We start from the raw sequence: 23,000 nt of genomic DNA on the forward strand, positions 1-23,000 counted from the left end.
AATTACATCTGTATGTATAATTACACTGTTGACCCATCCCTTACACCTTACCCCTACCCTTACACCTACCCATACCAGCAAAGCTTTCCCTAACCTTACCCGTATTCCACCTCAATAGCAGTGAAAGTGTTTTGCAATTCAATATGTACCCAATAAGTACACTGTACTTATTTTTTGATGTAAGTACATAGTAGTTAAGGCCACTTAATATAAAGTGGGACCGTAATTTTTATTCATAATCAGTCAGGATCTGTCACAGGTGTTGTTGGTATTCTTGACTCATCATAACATGACCTCAATGGTTCTTGTGTTTAATTGTATTCCATCAGAATTAGATATGTTGAAAAAAAATGTTCAATAGTGTTGATTTGTTTTTTGGCTTTATTGGGATAATAATAGGCCTGAATTATAATACAAGCAACCAGTCCAGACATTCAAAGTAGTTTGCTGAAGAGCCGAGTGACAAGGGTTCTTACCAAGTGGTTACCCTGGTAACATATCAGACCTTCAACAGCTTTCAAATAACATCACTTTCAGTCCTACATCAGTACATACACACACCGCATAGTATGTCTACAGCAGACACACAGATATACCGAGCAACAAACACTCACATGAGCATAAACAACTGGGTGAATGAATATGTACATACATACATACAAGAAAAAAGAGAGAGAGCAGATTCATAAAATGCACTGAACAGAGTGGGATCCAACAGTCTGAGACTAGTAGTGAAAATGATTGAACAAACTTTTTTTTAAAATTAAAAATAATAATAAAAAAAAAAATTGAAAAAAAAAAATCATATTTATGACAAATACTGTCAGTATAACAATTTGAGTATAGTTGTATTAAAAAAAAGAATTTGGTATATCCTATTTTTGCTTTAATAAAAGCAGCATTTGAGTGGCATAAAGACATTTGCATATTTGATTAGTGACCTTTATCGAATTGTGAACACATCAACTATTGTTTTAGTTTGTCAAAATCTTAAATTAGATTCTGAATCCCAGATTTTCAGTGTGGAATCTGACTTTTGGACCCCACAGTATATCCAGATCCAACATTAAAACACTTAACACGCATACAATGAGATCAAAGGGGGTGCAATATATCGTGAAAAACATCAAATTATATGAATAAACTGATAATGGTTTAAAGGAAAAGGACATCTAATGATGGATATAAATGATTACTAGAAAGGCACTTAAGACAAAAACGACAGTTTGGGAAAGAAAAGCTGGTGGCTGTTTATGTGAGTGAGTGTGTACTTTGAATCCAGTCTGAATGTGCCGTCCACTGCACTCACACACTAAGGCAAGTCCAAACCAAAATAATTATAACAATACAACATACATTGAAATTAAAATACAGTGGTTAAAATAAAAAAAAGGCATCTAAAGCTACATGATCCTTCAGTTTAAAGCAATGCATAGTGTTTCGTTTTCTTTTACAGATGGGTCTGCTTGTCTGAAGTCCACTAGCACTGTTGGCAAAAGTCCTACCGTTATGCTACAGTCGCAAGAAATTGAAAATCACATTTGAAAAACTGCGTTCAACACCAAAGCCAAAATGACTGATTAACAGGAACAAATGGTGCATTATGTAAACTTATTTGGTTTCACAAAGCTTCAGCTGTACTCTACTCATGAATGCATGATACCAATAAAACTAAAAATGGGTGAGATTTAGATTGTAGATCCCATTATAGTGGTTTTATGTGTTTTAACCCATTAAGATGTGGAAGACATTCCACCGGTCATCCCATAAAATGTTCAAAAATAAGTGCTGGGAAACACTTAGTGGTATAGTTGCAGTGTACACATGTTGCCACTAGATGTCATATTGCTCAAAAACAGCAGCATCTCATAAAGCTTAAACAACATTTCACCTTCAATACAATGGCTTGCGATATTTTTTTTGCTGAAAGTGTATGTCTGAAAAGCCATAGCATTTGTGCATTAGACTGGTGGTATTTAATGGTGTTTTTTTTGCTTGGAAACTTCAGTTTGTTCTTCCTCATTCAGTCGTGAGGCAGAGCAGCTCCAAAAATTATTTGTGCTATGGCTTTTTTGGCTTTCATTGCCACAGGCAAATAGCCACGCACAGACCTGCGCTCATAAGGCAACTCCATTCAACAGTCCAGCATGGGACCACAGGGGAAGCACATAAAAGGGACAGTTTGCCAAAAAAAAATAAACTTCTGTCATTTACTCACACTTAAAACATTTCAAACCTGTATGACTTTATGTTCCACAGGAGAAAGTACAATATTTATCTGTTTTCACTGACTTTCACTGTATAGACAAACAGACGTTTAAAGGATCAGTTCACTTTCAAATGAAAATCAGCCCAAGCTTTCCTCGCCCTCAAAATGCTTATGTTACGTCCTACACCTTCCGTATTCAACTTACGAAAAAAACTGATGCAATGTCAGTTAAGCTTTTTTTCTGTGTGAACTACATTTATAATGGATGGATGCACTTTCTTCAGCTTCAATCTCGTTGGTTCCGTTCACTGCCATTATAAAGCTTAGATGCGTCAGGATATTTATTAATATAACTCCGATTGTCTTCATCAGTCATATACACCTAGGATGGCTTGAGGGTGAGGTTTTCATTTTAAAGTGAACTAATCCTTTAAGTTTGTGTCCTGCAGAATAAAGAAAGTCATCCAGGTTTGGAATGACATGAGTGTGAGCAAATGATGAATTTTTATTTTTGGGTAAACTACCCCTTTAAAATACATGTCATTTTAGGTTAAAGGCCAGTAATGGTCGCTCCTCTCTTTTTTGCCACGGACTTTTCTTGTTCTCGTCTTCACCACCTTCATCAGGCACAACCAGGTTGTCTGGCCGGCTGCTGCTCATGTGCATTTCAGTCTCTTCAGTCCTAAAAACCTCGCTATCTGTCCCCGTCTCCTCTGCTGTCTCAACCACAGGATCAGGGAGAGGAGGTGGTGAAGGAAGCTCAGGTGGAGGTGTCGGGGGCGACAAAGTCCCTTCATCTTCCTCCTCCCTCTCTTTTTCCTGCAATAAATCCCCTAGAGAGTGTTCTTCAGGGCTGCAGACTGGTGTGGGGCTACCACTGCTCTCTGCATTAGCATTTGAATCCTCTACAAATACTAGCGGCGTATATCCAACCACCGGCACTGTGGGCTGAGCCCCAGCTTGAGCTTTAACCCTGATTTTATCACGAACACGCCGCCCCGGTGTGATGTCGCTCATATCAACCCCAGAGTCCAGACTGGCGTCGTTGCTTCCGACACAACTGCTGTTACATCCTGCCCTCTGCAGGTCGATGTATGAATGGCGGATGTGCGCGTTGGAGCGGCCGTCCAGTGACACGAACCAAGCTCTGGGGTGGGGGAGTGGCTTTCCTCCCCTGAGCTCCATCAAAGTCTTTTCGGCCAGAAGCTGATCTTCTCCGTTCATCTGCACTACGTCCAGGCCCGCCTGACTGAGAGAGTTGGGGATGGAGAGATCGGCAGGAAGAGCAGCTGTCTGCAGCGTCCACTCCTCCGCTCCTCCGCCTCGGTTGTCCCCCGTCCCTTGTGGCCCACCTTCTTGCTCTCCTTTGCCCCATGGATGCGGGACTTGGCCCTGGGGCTGATGACACGCACTGAGCTCCGCCTGAATGCTTTCCAATTCACTCTGTTCGTCCGACTGCAAAAGCAGCGCCTGGCCCGACAGAGGGTGTGTCCCTGGAAGTCGCATGTAGTGGGCGGGAATAACGAGGGTGGGCCGAGCCTTGCGGTACGTCTCTTCCCCGTGGTTGACTTGCAATTCGGAGGTGCAGCAGAGCAAGGCTCCAGGTCGGGGAAGTGGGGTGGGACGCTCCAGATGGTCTACAGAGCGGGACAGCATGTATTCAGCTGCCCTCCGCTCGATTCCTTGCTCCCGTTCTGGGGATCCAGCGGGACTTGCAGCTGAAACAGGAGAGAGACGGGGATCTCGCAGGCTCGATTTACTCTCCGAAGAGAGACGTCCCGCAGAGGTGGTGTGATGCAACGGGTGGGGGGATGAGGACGAGACGGACATGTGGAGGGGATGGACAGAGGAAGTCGTGATAGAGGTATAGCTTCGCCGATACTCCCCGCGTCCTGCCGGGGAATCATAACCCTCGGAGGGATTGTTTGAACAAGCTGATTTGAGGGGAAATATCTCTACTGAGTGTTTATAGTGGTTGGATCCCCGGCTATGGAGCTCGCCATGTGAAGCTGCAAGCTCATTGGTGGAGGAGTCGTAGGGGGTGGGTTTAAGCATAGGCGTGTGCATGTCCGGCTCTGCCCCGCTGTGGTCTAGGTGAGTCTCACTGATGAGGTTCAGGTGGGACATGGAAGTAGCCTGGTCTCGTTTAGAGCCATCCAAAGCAGAGGACAGAGTGAACTTCCTGTGGGCAGGCCGCAAGCGGGTACATTTCCTCCTGAAAGCACAGAAACTTGTTTAACTTCTCAGAAACACTAAGGGAAGATCTTAATTTTCCTCTTGACCACTGAGGTCACTAAATATCAATACGCTTATTAAACAATCACACTCTTGCTAACAATCTTGACTTTTCATCTGAAAATCTAATTTTTTTTGTCATTGGACAATAGTGGTCTGTAAATTAATTTTATGTTTGATATTAAATGTTTTAAATATCTATTTGATAATGGGCTATTTTTGGGCAAAGTAACATATTTAGAGTTATGCAGAGTAAAAATGTTTCTATTTAGAATAAATAGATGCAAGTGGCATGTTGTTGCTATATATTGTTATATTTATTGAGTTATATTAAAAATGTTCTGGTTCTTCCAATCCCTATAATGGCAGTGAATAGGGGACGAGATTTTGAAGCCCAAAAAAGTGTATCCGTCCATCATAAAAGATATGCACACGGCTCTGGGGGTTAATAAAGGCCTTCTGAAGCAAAGTGAAGAGTTTGTGTGAGAAAACATACATATTTATTGCACTTTTTTGGGCTTCAAAATCTCATCCTCTATTTACTGCCATTATAAAGCTTGGAAGACCCAAGACATTATTATAACTCCAATTGTATTCATCTGAAAGAGGAAAGTCATATACACCTAGGATGGCTTGAGGGTAAGTAAATCATGGGTTAATTTTCATTTTTGGGTGAACCAACCCTTTAAGAGGGGCCTTTTCCACTACCCAAAAAACATGCATTTATGTATTTTCCTAGATATATTTTATGAGGATTTGTACTTAGTCAAAACGAAGACACACCTGCAATAGTAGAGCAGCAGGCATAGCAGGAAGAGCAGTATCAGGGCCATGCCTCCTAGTATGGCCAGCAGGAAGACTGTGTGATAAGTGCTAATGTCCTTCGCCACCACTGGACCTACAACAGAACATACATACTTGGTGTTCAGCACAGAGGAATCCATCCATCCTATTCACATTTTCACTGTCCTCTTGACCTCCACTTTACTGTATCCATCAATCAATAACATTTTTCAACAGTAGAGATTTCCTATAAACATTATTTTCATGCTGAACATTCACCAAACTGAAATCCCCACACGTAATGACATTATTCTCTCAGCTGGTGGATATGAATAGCACAGTGAATGTGTAAACAACTACAGAAGTCAATAACTCTGTCTGCCACAAAGCACTTGTAGGTCTACCCGTCAGGCTTCTCTCTGCATTAATGGCCATATAAAAGGGTCAAAGAATGCAGAGTCAACTGAACAAAATTGAGAAATAGAAAGGAAACATCAGAAATGGATACCTGTGTTTATGGGAGACATGGCTGCGACCCAATAGCCAAGCTGAGGGGCAATATATGTGAGAGTTAGCTGCTTCCCCTCTCTCTGGATGTATCCCAGACTGCTCTTTAACCAGGCCCCTGCACAGACACACAAAACACACATATATAAAACATACATACATACACACATATCCATCTTGAAGACATCTGCAGTTAGCAGGTGATTTGAGCTGAGTGTTGAGACCAGGCAGTGCAGATAACACTCAAAACACACACTGTTCTGTCATCCCATCAAGTTTCGCCTCTGATCACAACTTTCTACTGCATTATTCTGTCTAGATGCTCTGCTAATTGTTTACGGGGTCAGACAGGGATTAAAGCCATGCCAAAGCACAACCACAAACCACAGTAAGTGCCTCTATTAGGATCTGAATCTAGGTTGTCATGCATTCCCAATTAAGGTGAACAGTTCAAATAGGATTAATGATTCAAGTATCTCCATTAAGAGTATTAACTAAATTTACACTGTGAAATGAATGCGCATGTTGAACTAATCAAGTTGAAACGTAAAAGGGTACACATTAGAGCACATGTGTCTATCTCCACTCCTGGAGGGCCACTGTCCTGCAGTGTTTAGCTGATTACAAGCTGTGGAGGAATTCCAGAGAGGAAAAGAAAGCCATGTCTATTTTCAAACATAAAACAAACAAAACAGAACTATAAAAAGGCTATTCACATGAGCATGTTTAAACCAAAGGATTTATACTTTCATTAATAAGATACGCTACTCCACATAGGAAGAACAGACATGCCAACTAGTTACTGACCTGATGCAGACTAATACACATAGCTGAAGCGGACTGATGCTGTCTAGGTCTGGAGCGAGGTTTACGTAAGGTAATGTGAAAATAAGCGGGGGAGCCTCTCAATTACAGCGTGCTGCAGTTCCGTTTTCCACCACAGATTTACATGGGAAAATTGTGGGGCGCTGTATTGTGTGCCCACACTTATCAGAATACATCCCTGCTGAAGCCATGTGTTCAATTTTAATATATCTTGCTCACTTTCTGACTTAAAATACGCAAAATAATTTGTTGCAGAATGCTGAACACATTTACCATTTATTATTGGTTCAGTTTAATATAGAAGTCTATGTTTTGGATGAATATTTTGGTTGGGCACTGCCCCACCTGCCCTTACAGAATTCAAGTGGACTTGGAGTAATGTAGGGATTAGTGAATGAGGGTAAAGAGGATGATTTCAAACACAGCCTAGTAATCCTGAAGACCTTGATTAGCTGGTTCATGCGTTTAATTAGGGTTGGAGCTAAACTCTGCTGGCCTTCGGGAACTGAGTTTGACACCCCTGCATTAGAGATTCGTTTAATGCCTACTTGGTGGCAGTGTTTGTTGATAGAATGATTATGGAGGACTAAATAATAAAGAAAAGAAGGGGAAAGTGGGTAAAGAAAAAAACTAATATAGGTAAAGAAGAACAAAATAATGTATGTCTGGTGTAGACAACCATAATGAGAGGGGATTCATAATTTGTGGTTGTAAGGTTCTAAGAATTTTAAGCACCACAGCTTATATTGATCATATATCTGTGCCAGATAGGCAATCACTCAAACTGCAATGGTGACTATACACAAACAGCGTACTGAGCGAAACGCTGATGTGCACACAATGAGAATGATTCAGCATTGTTTACACACAATCAATTACCTCCATCCACACATGATGCATAGGAATGTTTGTGCATAGGAATAGGAATATCGCTGGACATCTTCCCACACTCTCACAATATAGTCACATGCACAGCTCTGCAATATATCAATCTGCCAAGCAAAGAAAGCTTTGTTTGAACTGCCTTGTTTTTCAGCATTACGTATGGTGTCTTTGCCAGTTGATATTTCACAATGTATTACACAAACATTTCTTATTATTAATGTTGAAAATATTACGCTGCTTAATAGGAATATGGAGGACTGAATAATGAAGAAAAGAAGGAGACAACCATAATGTAAGGGGATTCATAATTTACTGATTTGGTGCTCAAGAAAAATTTCGTACTAATGTTCAAAATACTAGGCTGCTTAATATTTTTGTGGAAACCGTGGTAAAATTTGTTTCAGGATTCTTTGATGAATAGAAATTTTAAAAGAACAGCATTTATTTGACATAGAAATCTTGTGTACCATTATAAATGTTTTTTTACTGTCAACAAATATTGCTGAATAGAAGTATTGGTTAAAAAAAATCTTACTAACCTCAACCTTTTGAATGGTAGTGTGTACATCTACACATACATACACATATATAAACACACACTGTATATATACACACACACACAGAGACTGACAATTTTTCATTGCAGCACTCTTATTAGAAAACACTGGGAGGAATAATTTTATTTATATGCTGTGATGCCAGGGGCTTTTCAGTCTAGTTTTATCCCCGTGTCCCAGTGTGCTGCAGACAACAAAGCAGCTTACATCTCTGTGCCCTAAGAAAGGAAATCGAGTTAGTGGCAGCCGCTGTTTTCCACCTTGTTCTCTGCTCTGTTTATGAGTGGCTGCTAGGAGACAACAGTGATTACAGCAGCCCAGAGACAGGGCCTGAAGTTATGAATTCAGAAAGGATTCTCCCCTCAGTACTTCCCACAATATCCTTCATTCTGTGCCTACCTCTTGTTCTGCTGCATGATCTGATTTAGATTCAGACATGTTCTGCATGCTGATTTCCCCTATTTTTACATTTAGAAAACCTTTGCCATCATTTAATGCTTGCTTAAAGTTAATCTTTAACACTACTCATTTAATAATATATACTGTTAATTATTAATTTTTGTTTTTTTAGCAAATCTCTAAATCAATTTTCTCATACTGTATACTATGTTGGTGATGCCTAAATTCACTTAATATATTTTAAATTAAAAAGGTTAACTCTTAAACGCATACCTCTGGTCTTTATCGACTTCATTCACTACCCTCCTTTTTCATTTTTTAGTGTCACTGTCACTAGTGAAGAAGCCATCAGCAATCAAAATATTGATTTTGATGACGCTGAAAACAATAGTTTTGAAATATGATTGAGATCGTGAATATGAGCCAGAAGCTAAATATACTGTGAAAATGATGATGGTAAAAAGAATCTCCCCAAACTGAACACTTCCATGTTCCGAAAAGTAACAAAATATGCTTTATTTTATTATTTTATAATTGTTATTAAAATATCAGGAGAGCTTTTTTACTATTGTGGCAATTAGAGATCCATCTGCGTTAGTTATAGATCTGGGTCACTAAAGACCCGAATATGTAATGATTGCAGAAACATTCATGCATTTAAGGGTTAATATTATGAAAAAATAATTATCAGCTTATTGGATGGCTGAATAGACATTCAAAACACAACATATCAGAGCTTACAGAATGGAAGAACTCATTGAAGATCCTGTGTGCATATATTTTGATCCATCACTGGCCGTCTTCCTGCCTTCCAAACACAAAGCTGGATTCTTCCAGCCTGCTGCGAGAGCGTGAGCGAGCTGCACTGAGTCTCAGGCTTCTGCGGCAAAGCCTCAAGATTTGTTGAACGCATCATAAATTAGACCAGCAGTCAACCAGTCAGCCTTAAAAACCAGAAGACTCTGAGACTGAGTGTCTTTATATATACACAGGTTACTTGTATTTTCTCATGATATTTTGATATATGTCTAAATGTAAAAATATGTATCTTCTCTGAATTAAATACACGCTCAATGTGCATATATTTGCACTTGGGATGTACAAAACTACATGTTTTCAAAAACCAACAAGTTAAGGGTTGCCTAAATGACCTAAATCAGACACATTCAGGGGAGTGTACTTGAGTTAAAAAAAGACAAGGTCAACCGAATGAGATCTCAAGACACATTTTTAAATGTTTTAAATGTTAAACAACCAAAACAACAGTGACTCAACAGCCAAAGACATGTGCAGTGTATGTTTATGGCTGTAGCAGAGGTTCTAAATGCTTTTCTTTTGAACTTTCAAATCATCACAGAATCCTGAAAATATTTATCATGGTTTTCCACAATTTCTTGAGTACCAAACTAGCATATTACAATGATTAAGGATCATGTGAGACTACAGTAATGGCTGCTGAAAATTCAGTTTTGTCAAAATTACATTTTAAATATATATTTTAAAAATTGCAATAATATTTCATAATATTACTGTTTTTACTGTATTTTGATCAAATAAATGCAGCCTTGGTGAGCATAAGAGACTTTTTTCAAAAACAAATCTTACTGGCCCCAAACTGTTGAACAGTAGTGTGTGTCAGAGATTTATTATACACAAAAGATATGTCTTAAGAAACTGGTATTGCAAAAGATTACTTTGTGTGTCCCAACAAGTTATTGCGAGGACAGAAAAAAAAAATGAGAATGCTGGGTAAGTTTAGCTAGACAGAGAGACAGAGAAAACTGAACTGAAGATATGACCAGATTGGCTTTGGGTTGTAATTATAGCAAAGATCATCTTACCACAGTGAAATTATAGGATATTCAAAGTTCAGATTTATGAGGTAAAGACCTTTGTTTGTCAGATCATGGCAAGACCAAATTCTGCATGAGTTCAGAGTAACACAGCACATCAGACAATTTTTCTGGTGTCATACCACTCTCAAACCAAAAACAAGCCAGCAGACACACCAAATGTGTCTTCAAAACAACAGAAAAGTCAGAAAGAGACTCTAGACCAGGGGTCCTTAAATAGCAGACCACAACTAGACCACGAGACACAATGACAGCTGTAGCACCATTTCACCATTTCTACAGTTTAAAGTGAGCAGAGCATCAAAACAACAGAGTGGTTCAGTCACACCACAAGCGTTCAGGGTCGTTTATGGTAATGATCTTTCGGCACAACACCATCTAATGGTTTTATCTAGAGCCAAACATGCTTCATTCGAGCTGCAGATGAAGCAGTTATTTTAACAACAGTAGCAAAAACACAGTGAAAAAATACCCAGATGAATACTTTCACTTAAACACTGCAGAAAACGAGAATGCAGCAAATACAATTATATTATTTATCATACATATGACTCCAACCATTCAAATAAACAGGTTTTTTGACAATTTACATCTACATTTAGCATTATTAACCAGCATGATAAGAGCATTTCATAATAAAAAATGTTATAATAGTTTTTTGTAGATGGCAAATATATATATGAATGAGGAAACTCATTTTTCAGGATATATATATATATCCTGAAAAAATGAGTTTCCTCATTCATATATATATATATATATATATATATATATATATATATATATATATATATATATATATATATATATATATATATATATATATATATATATATATATATATATATATATATATATATATATATATATATATATATATATATATATATATATATATATATATATATATATATATATATATATATATATATATATATATATATATATATATATATATATATATATATAATAAACATTCTCTAATGTCACTTTGACTCTGAGGGGCCAATATACTCATCTTTGATGACTATTTTGACTGTTTATGATTTTTCTTTTCTTTTACAAAGAACTACTGCTGCCCAGATAGAAATTTATAACTCTTCCATTGTCCAGAGACCTTCCCTGAGAAGGAAATATAGAGACATGACTTCTTGGAATTTTAATTGAATACCCCTGCTTTAGACCATCAAGCATAAGATGCCACAATCAATTCCATGCAACTTGAAGAATTAAACTCCATAGATGTTATTTATTGTACATTTTAAAGCAATACATTTATGATACATTACAATACATCTGGTAATTCAAACCAATTTGGCACAGCATCCTGTGAATTATTACACCTCAGTCTGGGGCAAGAAATGAAAGCCACAGTGTGTAAACCCTTGTGACTTGGATTTGATTGGGAACAGATTTATTCTGTCTGTGTATTATTTGATTATGAGTATTTGCCTACTGAACAGTTTCCTTTTTCATCTGTATGATCTCACAAAATCACAGCACAAAACAGCAACTTTAACAGGCTATTAGGATGTCTTTTCACTTAACCAAAACTTTTCGTGGCGACTCTACTGTGAATGTGAAGACAAAAAATAACGTTTCAGCATTTTCCCTGTCCTGTTTTCTCTACTCTTATTTACAATACTTCTTGCGCTCATTTTTTGTATAAAAAAATCTGGTCAAGAAAAAAGAAGATGTGTGTGTCGGTGTGTGTGTGTCAGTTTCAGTGCTCTTGACCCGAGGAACATCTTTCCATCAAAATTCCTTAAGAAAGATTCAAAAACAGTCCGACATCATTCAGCTCAGGCCTGAATACTTCCTTTGGACTTATATGCCTCAGAAACCAGGAGACAGGAAATCTGGAGGCTTTGAAGAGATCACAACCTCACATACAAACATACAGTAAACCCGACTCGGGCAGGAAGCACCTTCAGCACTTTTGGTTTAACAATTCATTGCATAACCCTTTAGTTGTGATATGTTAGTAACAGTTCATGCGATTTATGTTCACATAGGCTATAAATAGGGATACTTTAATATCTGAAGTGTGTGTGTGTAATAAACTCACCTAGTTTAGGGTCAAACCTCCAGGCAGGAATGTGATCATTCTCTTTCAATCCACTGTTTGCTGGAAGAGGGATGCTCACACTGATTGGCTCACTGACGTGAAGCTCCGCCCCATCGCTGCCCAAAAGATGGACACTGATAGCAGCTATAGGAGTCAACTCAAACTTTCGATCACTGCCTGTCAGAGAAAAAAGTTAAACAGAGCATGAATAAAACAGGGTGATATATATAAGATGTGCAAGAAAAGAAAGAGATAAAGATATCATTAGACACGACTGTTCAAAGGTTTAGGGAAGATTTATTAATGTTTTTGAAGGAAGTCTCCTGCTCACCAAGACTGCAGTTATTTGTTTAAGATTACAGTATAAAACAGTGATAATGTGAAATATTACTACAATTTATTAATTATTGTTTTATTTATTACAATTTTCTATTTTAAAATATTCTATATTGTAAATTACTCCTTTGATGGAAGCTGCCATAAGTTCAGTCTTCAATGTCACATGATCTTTCAGAAATCATTCTAATATGCTAATTTGCTGCTAAAGAAACACCTTCAATTATTATCAGATTTGACAACAGCTGTGCTATTATTTTTGAGGAAACTAATTTTTCAGGATCCTTTAATGAATAATGACATTTATTTAAACTAGAATTCTTTTGTAACAATATAAAATGTCTTTACTGTCACTTTTGAGCAATTTAATGCACCTTTACTGAAAGTATTAATTTGGCTTATGCATTTCATGATAATGTTAATATACATTTCAGTGTTTGATTTTAAGGTCTTTTTTAACTTCTGTACAAGAAACCATTTTGCTACTTTGTTGGATCCACACCTGATGTTACTTGATGACCTATATTATATATTCATAATGAGGGTCATCTAAAACCGTATCAGACAGACATAAGCCATCCATTATTATTACAACCACAGCAAAAATTAAGTTGAATTAATTTTAGAGTTAACTCATATTTGCAGCATATATCATCATTATGGATGACAGAACTTGGTCTGTAATGGCTTAACAATTAATTATTCAGTGGTAGAGAGCCTTCACAGTACTGATGAATTCAGAGTTAAAATAACTTTCCAGGATTACAAAACATTTTTTTCTCATGACAACACTTTCTGTTTCTAATGCTAATTAATGCAAGCCTCAATCTCACAATCACTTAATAAACATACCGACACACATACACACAGACAAAATACACTTTACTGTTGCTCACAGTAGCAATGTCAAAAGTATCAGTACTTCTGTACCAAGCTGACAGGCAGCTGCTCTCCAGCGGATATATAGGCATTAGTACATATGCTTTGTGGTGATGTGATTCCATGCATTGGCTGACAAACATGGTCAAAAGGCCTGTCTGGTGAGGTATTAATGCAAACAAATTCAGTTTGTCTTAGGGAATATAAACAGGCAGGTTAAAAAATCTGATTTGTGTCGAAAAATATAGGATCTGTGTATTTGGATTTGCATTGTAGATGCATCTTAATAAACCTGCCACTGTCTGTCTATTTATGTTGTTATTATGAAAATGTATTTCTTTTTTACTGGCATTTAACAATATTTTAAATCAATAGCAGATAATTACATTTTTAACTGCTATTGATCTTCACTGGTAATGACCACTGAAATTTGGTGTCATGTCAATCGTTGTCCTCATTCCTCAGCTCTCTCATGTTTTACCTGTGTAGTTGGGATGAAGCCCCTGCAGGTAGGGGAAGTACTGCGTGTCTTGTGTAGAACTGCTCACAGTGAGGAAGGCGGTTAGGTTGGTGTAGGTTGCATTAGAAGGAAGACTCAATGCTCTTCTCTGGAACTGCACCGATGGCTGCAGCTTTGAACCTACAAATGCAAACACACACACACACACACACACACACATACACAACAACATAAGATGGCAGAAATTGAGCATGCATTAGGTTAATGATCCGACATCCATGACAATCTAAATGGAGTGGATCAGTAGCTGATGGAGTGCTGCCGGTATTGCAAAGCCTGTCTCTTGAGAGTGATGTCATTATGTTTCCATAGTGGCAAATCTCATACTATAGACATGAGACTGAGCTATAGCCCACATGGACCATAGTACCCCACTACACAAACATAACTCCCAAAATGACACCCTCAGTACTATACACTATCATTCAAAAGTTAAGGGTGCCAAGACTTTTTGTTTGTTTGTTTTTGCTTATGCTTTCTAAGGCTGCAGTAAAAAATTATATTTTGAAATAAGACTGAAAATTCTATTTTAATATATTTGATCATTTTATTTATTCCTGTGATGGCAAAGCTGAATTTTCAGCATCATTACACAAGTCTTCAGTGTCACATGATCCATCAGAAATCATTCTAATATGATGAGTCTCAGGAAACATTTCTTATTATTCTTATTATATTTATTGAAAACAGCTGTGCTCCTCATTATTTTTGTGAAAACCACAATACATTTAATGAACAGAAAGTTCAAAAGAACAGTATTATAATTGTAACATTATAATTGTCTTTACTGTCACTATTAATTAATTTAATGCATTCTTGCTGAATAAACAGTAATTTCTTTAAAAGAAAAAAAAAAAATCATACTGAGCCCAAACTTTTTGAACAGTAGTGTATATCGGTACAATTTCAGTTATTGACAGATAACCAATTTTTAAAAGATTTATACAATACTGATGTGTAATTGTACATGACCATTTCCCATATTTTGGCATTTAGATTACCTGTAAGGACCAGAATATTCAATTATTCGTTTGGTAGGTTGGTATTCGATTTTCAAATCTGGGATTCGAATATTAGTTTTGTTTTGTTTTGTTTGTTTTTTTGCATACCTGGCACCCCCCTCGCAAAACAGTTCTCATTTAGGCTTGAATATGATTACACTAATTTATTTCATAGCTACACATCAGAAGAGCTGATTTCATGCACATCACGCACACCTACAGTGCAATACGAAAGGTGTTTTGTTTGAAAGGCTGTGGTGGCTGAGCAATAGTTGAGAGTGTGTGATAATCAATTAGAGGATTATAATAGCAGATCTGTGGCACGTGTGTGTGAGAAAAGCCTTTGTTTCAGCAGTGTGTCTGAGGCTCTGCATGTCTGTCAGTGTCCTTTTTTGTTATGAGCATTTAGTGATTGAGTGTTTTTAGGGGACAGGATTGGGGCGATGCTCTGAATGAGAGTGCAGTGTTAGTACTCCCCTGAGGCCCATAAACATGTCTCTCTCCCGAGATATCACACACTGAGGGCCAGGTTACCAAAAGAAAAGAACTTACTAGGTGGAAGAGTAAAGGAAAACAGTGTAAGCTAGGAGGAAACAGGGACATGTGGATAATAGGAAGATAGAAAATTGAGGAACGTGAAAGATTGGTTCAAAAACTGAATTCCTCTCATTCTTGCTTTATGTGTGTGCGTCTACAGCCTCTCATTTCAATGTGGCTTCACACTCACTCAGAAAGCTTTAATTAGCATGAAGTCCTATGAGCCACGTGGACAACAGTACAGAATGATTCTCATTGCACGTGCCACATGGCACAATTCAATGTTCAGTATTTTGTCTTCTAGTAAAAATGTCTAAATATCCTTAAAACAATATACATTTACTTTAAGAAGCAGAACATGGGATATGAAGACCTTCCACACTTCAGAGAATTTACACTATCATAAAAAAGTTTGAGGTTGGTAAGATGTTTTATTGTTTTTATAAGAATGCTTACCAAGGCATTTATTCATAACAATGTCTTTACTATCTGTCTTGTCTTTACTATCACATTTGATTAATTTAATACATGCTGAATTAAAAGTTTTCATTTAAATAAAAAAAATTATATGTATATATAATATATTCTTACTGACCCCCAAATTTTCTCGTGAATATATCTCAAATTTTTAATAGTTATATATCTTGAATGTTGTTTTTTTGTTTTTTTTTTTAACCCCAATGACAATGTTTTGTCTTGTTTTAAATATATATACACAACACTAAGTTTAGGTAAAACTTTTATTTTTTTACCTAAAGATTTTTTTCTTTACTGGAAAAGACAACAAAATACTGAAAATTATTGAAAATAAAAAAATAAATATATTAATTTAGTGTCTACATAACACAAAGTGATAACATATGAACATGATGATAAATGGAATGTTTAAAACGTGATTACAAACATGCTGATCTACACACACACGCACGCACGCACACACAGGACACTAGAGATCTGTCAGGCCATTTTAATGACAAACTCCAGACACACCCTCACTCTCTCCTTCACATTTCTCCTCCATTACAGGTAGTTCATTAACACACTGTTTTCATTCCCTAGTGAAGCAGTGTGTTATGTGCACCGTCATTAAAGGTTCAAATCTTTGTTCTTGTCAGCCAATATATAGTCAAACCAAAATTTATTCAGACACCTTCAGCATTTCACACATTATTCACAGTTTATTCGCTATAGTTTGAAAAAATTTAATAAAATATGACAAGAACTCAGAGTTAAACTGTGTCAGAAAAATTAATTTTGATAATGTCAGATAACACTTAAGAAAAACATGGTCAGCTCAAAGTGTCTGAATTTTTGGTCCCAAATTATATATATATATAAAACCAGTACATTCATTTAGCTCCAAAAATCAAGAAATAGCTACAACATCAGTAAACAGAAGGCAGCATAATAACCTGTTCAAACACACACTCAAACAAGTGACCGTTACCTTGATATCCAGAGACAATCTGCACAACGTCATCATACACCATCAGAGTAGCAGCCCTCTCAGGAAGCAGATCCAGACTAAGAGATGAGAAGACTTGAAAACAAAAAAGTGATAATTAGAAAGATGGATCACAGCAAGGCCTGCAAGCTCAGAATCAACATGTCCACAACATCTCAATATCTCTCCTGTGAAGGTCTTTCACTTGTCATTATTGATCTGCACAGGGAGAAAAGGAGTATGACCTCCTGCTCCACAAAATGTTACTAAACAAAGTGCCCTGAAACATCTGCTTGATTGTGCTGTGTTTATGTATGCAGGAGTATTTTCTTTTGTCTGCTGCTAGTTAGTAGGTTAATCTCATTAGCTGTAATCTAACATTCTATTTATTTCAAACAGCTTTCTGCATTCCTGCTCCACTCTAGTTTTCACTTCCTGTTCCAGATCCTCTATAGAGTGACCAACAGGATGTGTCAGTCACCAAGAGTCACAGAAGAATTAATCCATTCCATTAACACAATCTTCAAAGAAAAGAAATATGGCTTTGTTCAGACATGCTGAAACATAAAAAGCATTTTTCTGCATTTAAAGATCCTGTTTCTACTATTTTGTCTAAGTGATTGTTTAAAACGCTAAAGTAAATTTTGGCACCATAACATTACAATTTACAGTGTAAAAAGTGGATATTCATTTTGAGATTTTAAAAATCAACTTTTGCTGACGCAAAGTGTATTTTAATTGTAAAAACTACGGAAGAGGATTAGGGCCAAGCATTAATAAAAAAATAAAACCATCTCAAGATTAAAGTTGTTAAATTTCGAGAAAAAGTCGAAGTAAAATGTTGAGAATAAACTCATTAAATTACGAGAAAAAACGTGTTAAATTTCAAGAAAAAGTCGAAATAAAATGTTGAGAATAAACTCATTAAATTACGAGAAAAAAAGTCATTAAATTACAAGAACAAATTCTTTAAATTATGAGAAAAATGTCGTTAAATTTCGAGAAAAAAGTTGAGATAAAATGTTGAGAATAAACTCATTAAATTATGAGAATAAAGTCATTAAATTACGAGAAAAAGTCGTTAAATTGTGAGAACAAATTCGTTTGGTTCTCGACTTTTTTCTCGAAATTTAACAACTTTAATCTTGAGATGGTTTTATTTTTTTATTATTGCTTGGCCCTTATCCTCTTCCGTACAAAACAGATCAAATGAGCATACACAATTAATTATCCAATATGAAGTCAATACCAGGTAGCCTGCTTGGTCGCCATGGAATGGAGTTGGGTACGTAGCCACGCTTGGTTGCCGAGACTACAAGAAGATCGCCAAGGCGATAGGGGAACCTGATGAAGGCGTTGCCATCGGCACCAGAGATATCCGAGGCAACAGGGGTGTGGTTAGTGAAGATCTCCACGGTGACGCCAGAGAGAGGCTGATGAGTGCTAGCGTCACTCAGGTGAACCTTCAGCGCCACTTCTGAAGAAAAAAACAAAACAAAATATCAGCATGACAGTCACATTAGTTGTGTCCCAAATTACATACTCTACACCAGGGATGGACAACTCCGGTCCTGGAGGGCCAGTGTCCAGCAGAGTTTTGCTCCAACCCTAATCAAACACACCTGAACCAGCTAATCAAGGTCTTTAGGATTAGTAGAAAGTTATAGGCAAGTGAGTTTTTATCAGGGATGGAGATAAACTCTGCAGGACACTGGCCCTCCAGGACCGGAGTTGTCCATCCCTGCTCTACACTATGCACTATGTACTCAAACGTCTAGTTTCAGACATCCCACCTCTCCCAGAAGGTCCGGGAGTCTCACGCATATTGATTGCTGATGCCTGCAAATTATATACAATATTCCAAAATCAAGCAAGCAAGAAAGAAAGCCTTTTTCCACCTGGTATTAAGATGCATTTTCGGTGAGCCGATCACAAGTGGTCAACCAAGACGCATTACGGTTACACCTGGTATTATCATGCATTTCAAATGCGGATTTTGTGGAGACCCTCACCTCTTTTTTCGTTACACTCAAGTACATCACTTTCAGCGAACAAATACTATTGAATGAACGAACCCATGTTAGGTGGCTTATGAGAATGAATATAATAGTTTAATATATATTTTTTCATATTATGGTGGTGGTGGTGGGGGACTACGTAAGGAAAAATGTGACCATTGAGTGCATGAAGTGTCCAACATTCCACACTTTGTTTTTTTTCCAGTTAATTAAGTGCATCATTCAGGTTTAAGTGCTTTTTCTTTTTGAATTTTTAAATGTGAACATACTATTCGCACTATTTATACTACAAAATAACCCCATTAAATTGGGTTACACTTTATTTTACAGTGCCGTAGTTACATTGTAATTACTCAAATAAGTACTGAGTACTATTAATTAACTACATGTACTTACTGTAGAGTTACAGTTAGGGTTTGGTTTAGGGTTAGTTACTTTTGCATTATTTACTGTTATTACTATAGTACGTACATGTAGTAACGTGTAAATCTTGAAATGTGCTCTAAATAATAAATTATTTGTGTTACAATACTTAAAAATATAAACAAACATACTTGTGTGCCAACATGGGCAGTTTTTTACTGTTATGCAAAACCATTTAATTTCTGTAGCTTAGCCATTCTGTACTGCTCTTTTTAGATTAGTAATTGAGCCATAAAGAAATCTTTCTGAAAATACACAAATGCCCTGAAATCACTTTCTGCAAATACACAAAACTCAAATCATAAGAGTTTATGCTCAATACAAAAATAAAGCATTATGACTTACCACTCTATGGACAGAAGCAATTGTGAAGCATCAAATTAATTAAAACCCTTCAGTTTTGGCTTACAATTTATTGAGGTTACGTTTTACACAAGACAAAAAGCAATTAGTGCACAGAATTATAGGCAGAATTGACCATCAGCAAAAGCCAGTAAAAATGAGTAATTGTATTACATGTGAGTGACCCTCTTTAATTACATAAAATGCTCCATAATGTTGACGTTGAGAAATGTTCTTCAGGTTCCCTTGTCCGTTTTCATAGAAATCCTCAAAGGGCACTTAAGGAAAAGAACCAATCATCACACAGAGAAAATCCCTTCCACATCCTTTGCATCGGCCAATGGAAAAAACTGCTGAAAACAATGGGCTGCTTTTCCTTCCTCTAAAATACTTTGGCTCCTTTTTAGGAAGCCACTGCAAAACACACTTCCTTTTTATGTAGTGATACATTCCATTGACCTGCTCCACATGAACAAATCAAAGAGAAGAAATTGTTCTTGGGTAGAGACAGACAAATTTAAGTGAATACTGCTATAGTGGAAAAGATAGGGAAAAGGTATCTGCGCTCCTTATTAACATGTTTGTATCAATGCAAGTCTGATACTAAATTCTATTTTTCAGTCTGATTCGCACAAAACCTGTTTGTTTGCTTTTACTAAAGAGACATTCTTAAAACACAAAGGGAAAACAACAAAAGGAAAACTTGACAAAAGAATTTATTAAAAAAACATGAATGTTACTTTCCTGCAATAATCACTTATCTACCAAAACACACAAACAATGAGGAAAAATTAAATGTATAAGCAAAACGAACAAACTGCAAACTCATTCACACTTCTGAACTGCCAAGAGAACCTAGACATTTATATAAAACGTTTTAAATATATACACTCATTTCCATGTCTGAATGACTTATAAATACCTTTAGGAGTCCTTTAATAAATGTATTTCAATGCAATCCACACGATCGGCAAACAGATTATAGCACCTACTAGAGTTTATCTTAAGGATTAAGTGTAAAAACAGCCTACCTATTATTTCGTATACAGCGTGTACATTTGAAATCCGCCATAAAGCCAAAGGAAAACCGTCCAAAACACTGACGCACATGAACACACACAAGTTTAAATGCTGTAACCGTCATATCACTTCCCTCCCCAGTGATTTATCAGTGAAAGGCTGACAGCTGTGTGTACAGACACTTACTGCACCTAAAGAGCACATACTGTACGCAAACCCTGAGAACCTACAGAGCTTAGATTAATACACGCTTAAATAAAGGATCATGTAGAGTCAGACGGTCATTATGACAACGCCTGACAAAGCGATCAGGCTTTGAATCATCCTGAAGGGAATTCATTTTGCGATAATGACCTGCTGATTGCATGTTATCCTGCTTATTACATGGCTACTTACCAAACAAGTAAACAAACAGATGTGAAATACTGATTTGAGTTAAATGTTTTATATGAGATGGAAAAGAACATGGACATTAAACTAGCAGTGCAGGGGACTAGTTGTCAGGAACAAAAGTCAAATTGTGACCATTAATATAAAATAGCTTATGTAAAATATTTGAATTAAAACAGTGAAACATATCTAATGGACTGGGGGGATGGGGGGGTATTGATTTCACTGAGTGGAGAGAGATTCCCACTCACAGAGGGGTGAGGAGGTTACAGAATAATCCAGGCAGCACTGACAGATTTGGAAGGACACATAACCATGGACCAATCAGGATGTCAGTCAGAACACTTTACATAATTTAAACATAATACAACAGCCTTGGGTGTGTCAAACAGTCACCACAGAGTACTTTATTTGTATATAACTCTGATCCAAATTGGTGGAAGTAATAAAAATCACCTGAAAAGCAGCTGAAAGGAGTAAATGTGTTCACAAACGTTCTTTTTTTTTCATTTCTTCAACCTATGACTCAATTTCTACTAAGAAATAAGCAGAATAGCGACAAAATATTTGCTTGCTTATCTCTAAAGGTGAATGTGTGTTAGATCCATTATGTTATAGTGCCTTGTGAGCCTTTCTGAAATCCTCATGAGTTTCCTCATGAGAAGCCTTCAAACTCAAAACACTGCATATTTAGCCATTGACTGACTGAACAGATGGTCACTATGGTGTACTGTCAAGCATACTGTAATTCATTAATTGTGCAAACAAAAGTGTCCATTACTTAAATGGATTCACTTTTTTTAGCTTTACAACATCTGCAAAGTTACGATGCTTAAACTTCAATACAAAGGGAGATATTTTCTTTTATAAAAATTAAGGACTACAACAAATGGCTGATAGGGACTACAACAAGCTTCTTCCCGGGTTGCTCAAACCCCAAAATTGACATAAACCCTGCCCCCAGGAACACACAACAAAGGGGGCGAGGCCATGTTGGGCTGCTTTAGAGAAGAGGAAGAGTTGTTGTAGTAGAGTGTTGTTGCAGTCATTTTACACCGGACTGCTTCACTAATGAGGGTCAATTCTACGCTGGATTTGCACAAAAGATTAACATGATGGCACATCAACTCCACAGCAACTACATAAATTTATCCACCAACCATTCAAAAACATCCAGTTGCATACTAAAAGTTGTAACTTGTTCCTGAGTCTGTCCATCAGTGTCCGACTCGGGTTTGAACAATGTAAGGCTGAACACCGTTACTGATAATTGTCATTTTGGCTGTGTGAGATTCTCCAGCTTTGTTGTTGTTGAGTGACTGAAGCACCAGCTGCTTAAGCTCCGCCATCTTCTGGAAAGGGAGCCGGGAGCAGCAGCTCATTTGCATTTAAAGGGACACATACAAAAAAAAGTTGTGTTTTGTTTTCGCTCACAGCCAAACAGGGGAAAATTTAGCAAGCTATAATGTATCTTTAGCATATAAATTCCTATTTCATTGCATTAAATAATAATAACACTAACACAAAAATCACATACAATAAGCAGCCACCTGTGGTCTTTTTTTCAAAGCACAGGTGCAGGCAGTGTCAACGAAGCATTCTTTGTAGTGTTTACTGTGAGCAGCTTTTGAAATGTTATCCGGCACTCTGAAGGGAACGCAGTCATCCAACACTAGGTAAATATTTGACTTGAAAAATAGCACTGTGATGAATAGTAAGAATTTTCCTTTGCCCTTAAGCTCTACTGGGAATTGCTGAGATATTCAGAG

At 37.0% G+C, this 23,000-nt stretch overlaps 1 protein-coding gene across 3 annotated transcripts in view; it reads right to left on the bottom strand.

Annotated features, from left to right (window-relative positions):
* Window positions 1-1,359: 1,359 nt before the first annotated feature.
* fam171a1 (family with sequence similarity 171 member A1) overlaps window positions 1,360-23,000 on the bottom strand; it is a 32,063-nt gene continuing 10,422 nt past the window's right edge. Inside the window, exons 1-8 of one of the 3 annotated variants that reach the window (XM_067408093.1) lie at window positions 20,853-20,949; window positions 18,288-18,515; window positions 17,042-17,134; window positions 14,018-14,176; window positions 12,322-12,498; window positions 5,736-5,852; window positions 5,228-5,342; window positions 1,360-4,424 (exon numbers count right to left, since the gene is read on the bottom strand). In XM_067408093.1, coding sequence (XP_067264194.1) covers window positions 2,750-4,424; window positions 5,228-5,342; window positions 5,736-5,852; window positions 12,322-12,498; window positions 14,018-14,176; window positions 17,042-17,134; window positions 18,288-18,515; window positions 20,853-20,931 — 2,643 coding nt within the window. In that variant the 5' untranslated portion in view covers window positions 20,932-20,949 and the 3' untranslated portion in view covers window positions 1,360-2,749. Of the gene's footprint in view, window positions 4,425-5,227; window positions 5,343-5,735; window positions 5,853-12,321; window positions 12,499-14,017; window positions 14,177-17,041; window positions 17,135-18,287; window positions 18,516-20,743; window positions 20,950-23,000 lie in introns of those variants that run through there. The other 2 variants (XM_067408100.1, XM_067408087.1) reach the window with 2 other exon arrangements.

Source organism: Chanodichthys erythropterus, chromosome 2 (assembly GCF_024489055.1).
Source record: "Chanodichthys erythropterus isolate Z2021 chromosome 2, ASM2448905v1, whole genome shotgun sequence".
In the NCBI taxonomy this organism is placed as follows: domain Eukaryota; kingdom Metazoa; phylum Chordata; class Actinopteri; order Cypriniformes; family Xenocyprididae; genus Chanodichthys; species Chanodichthys erythropterus.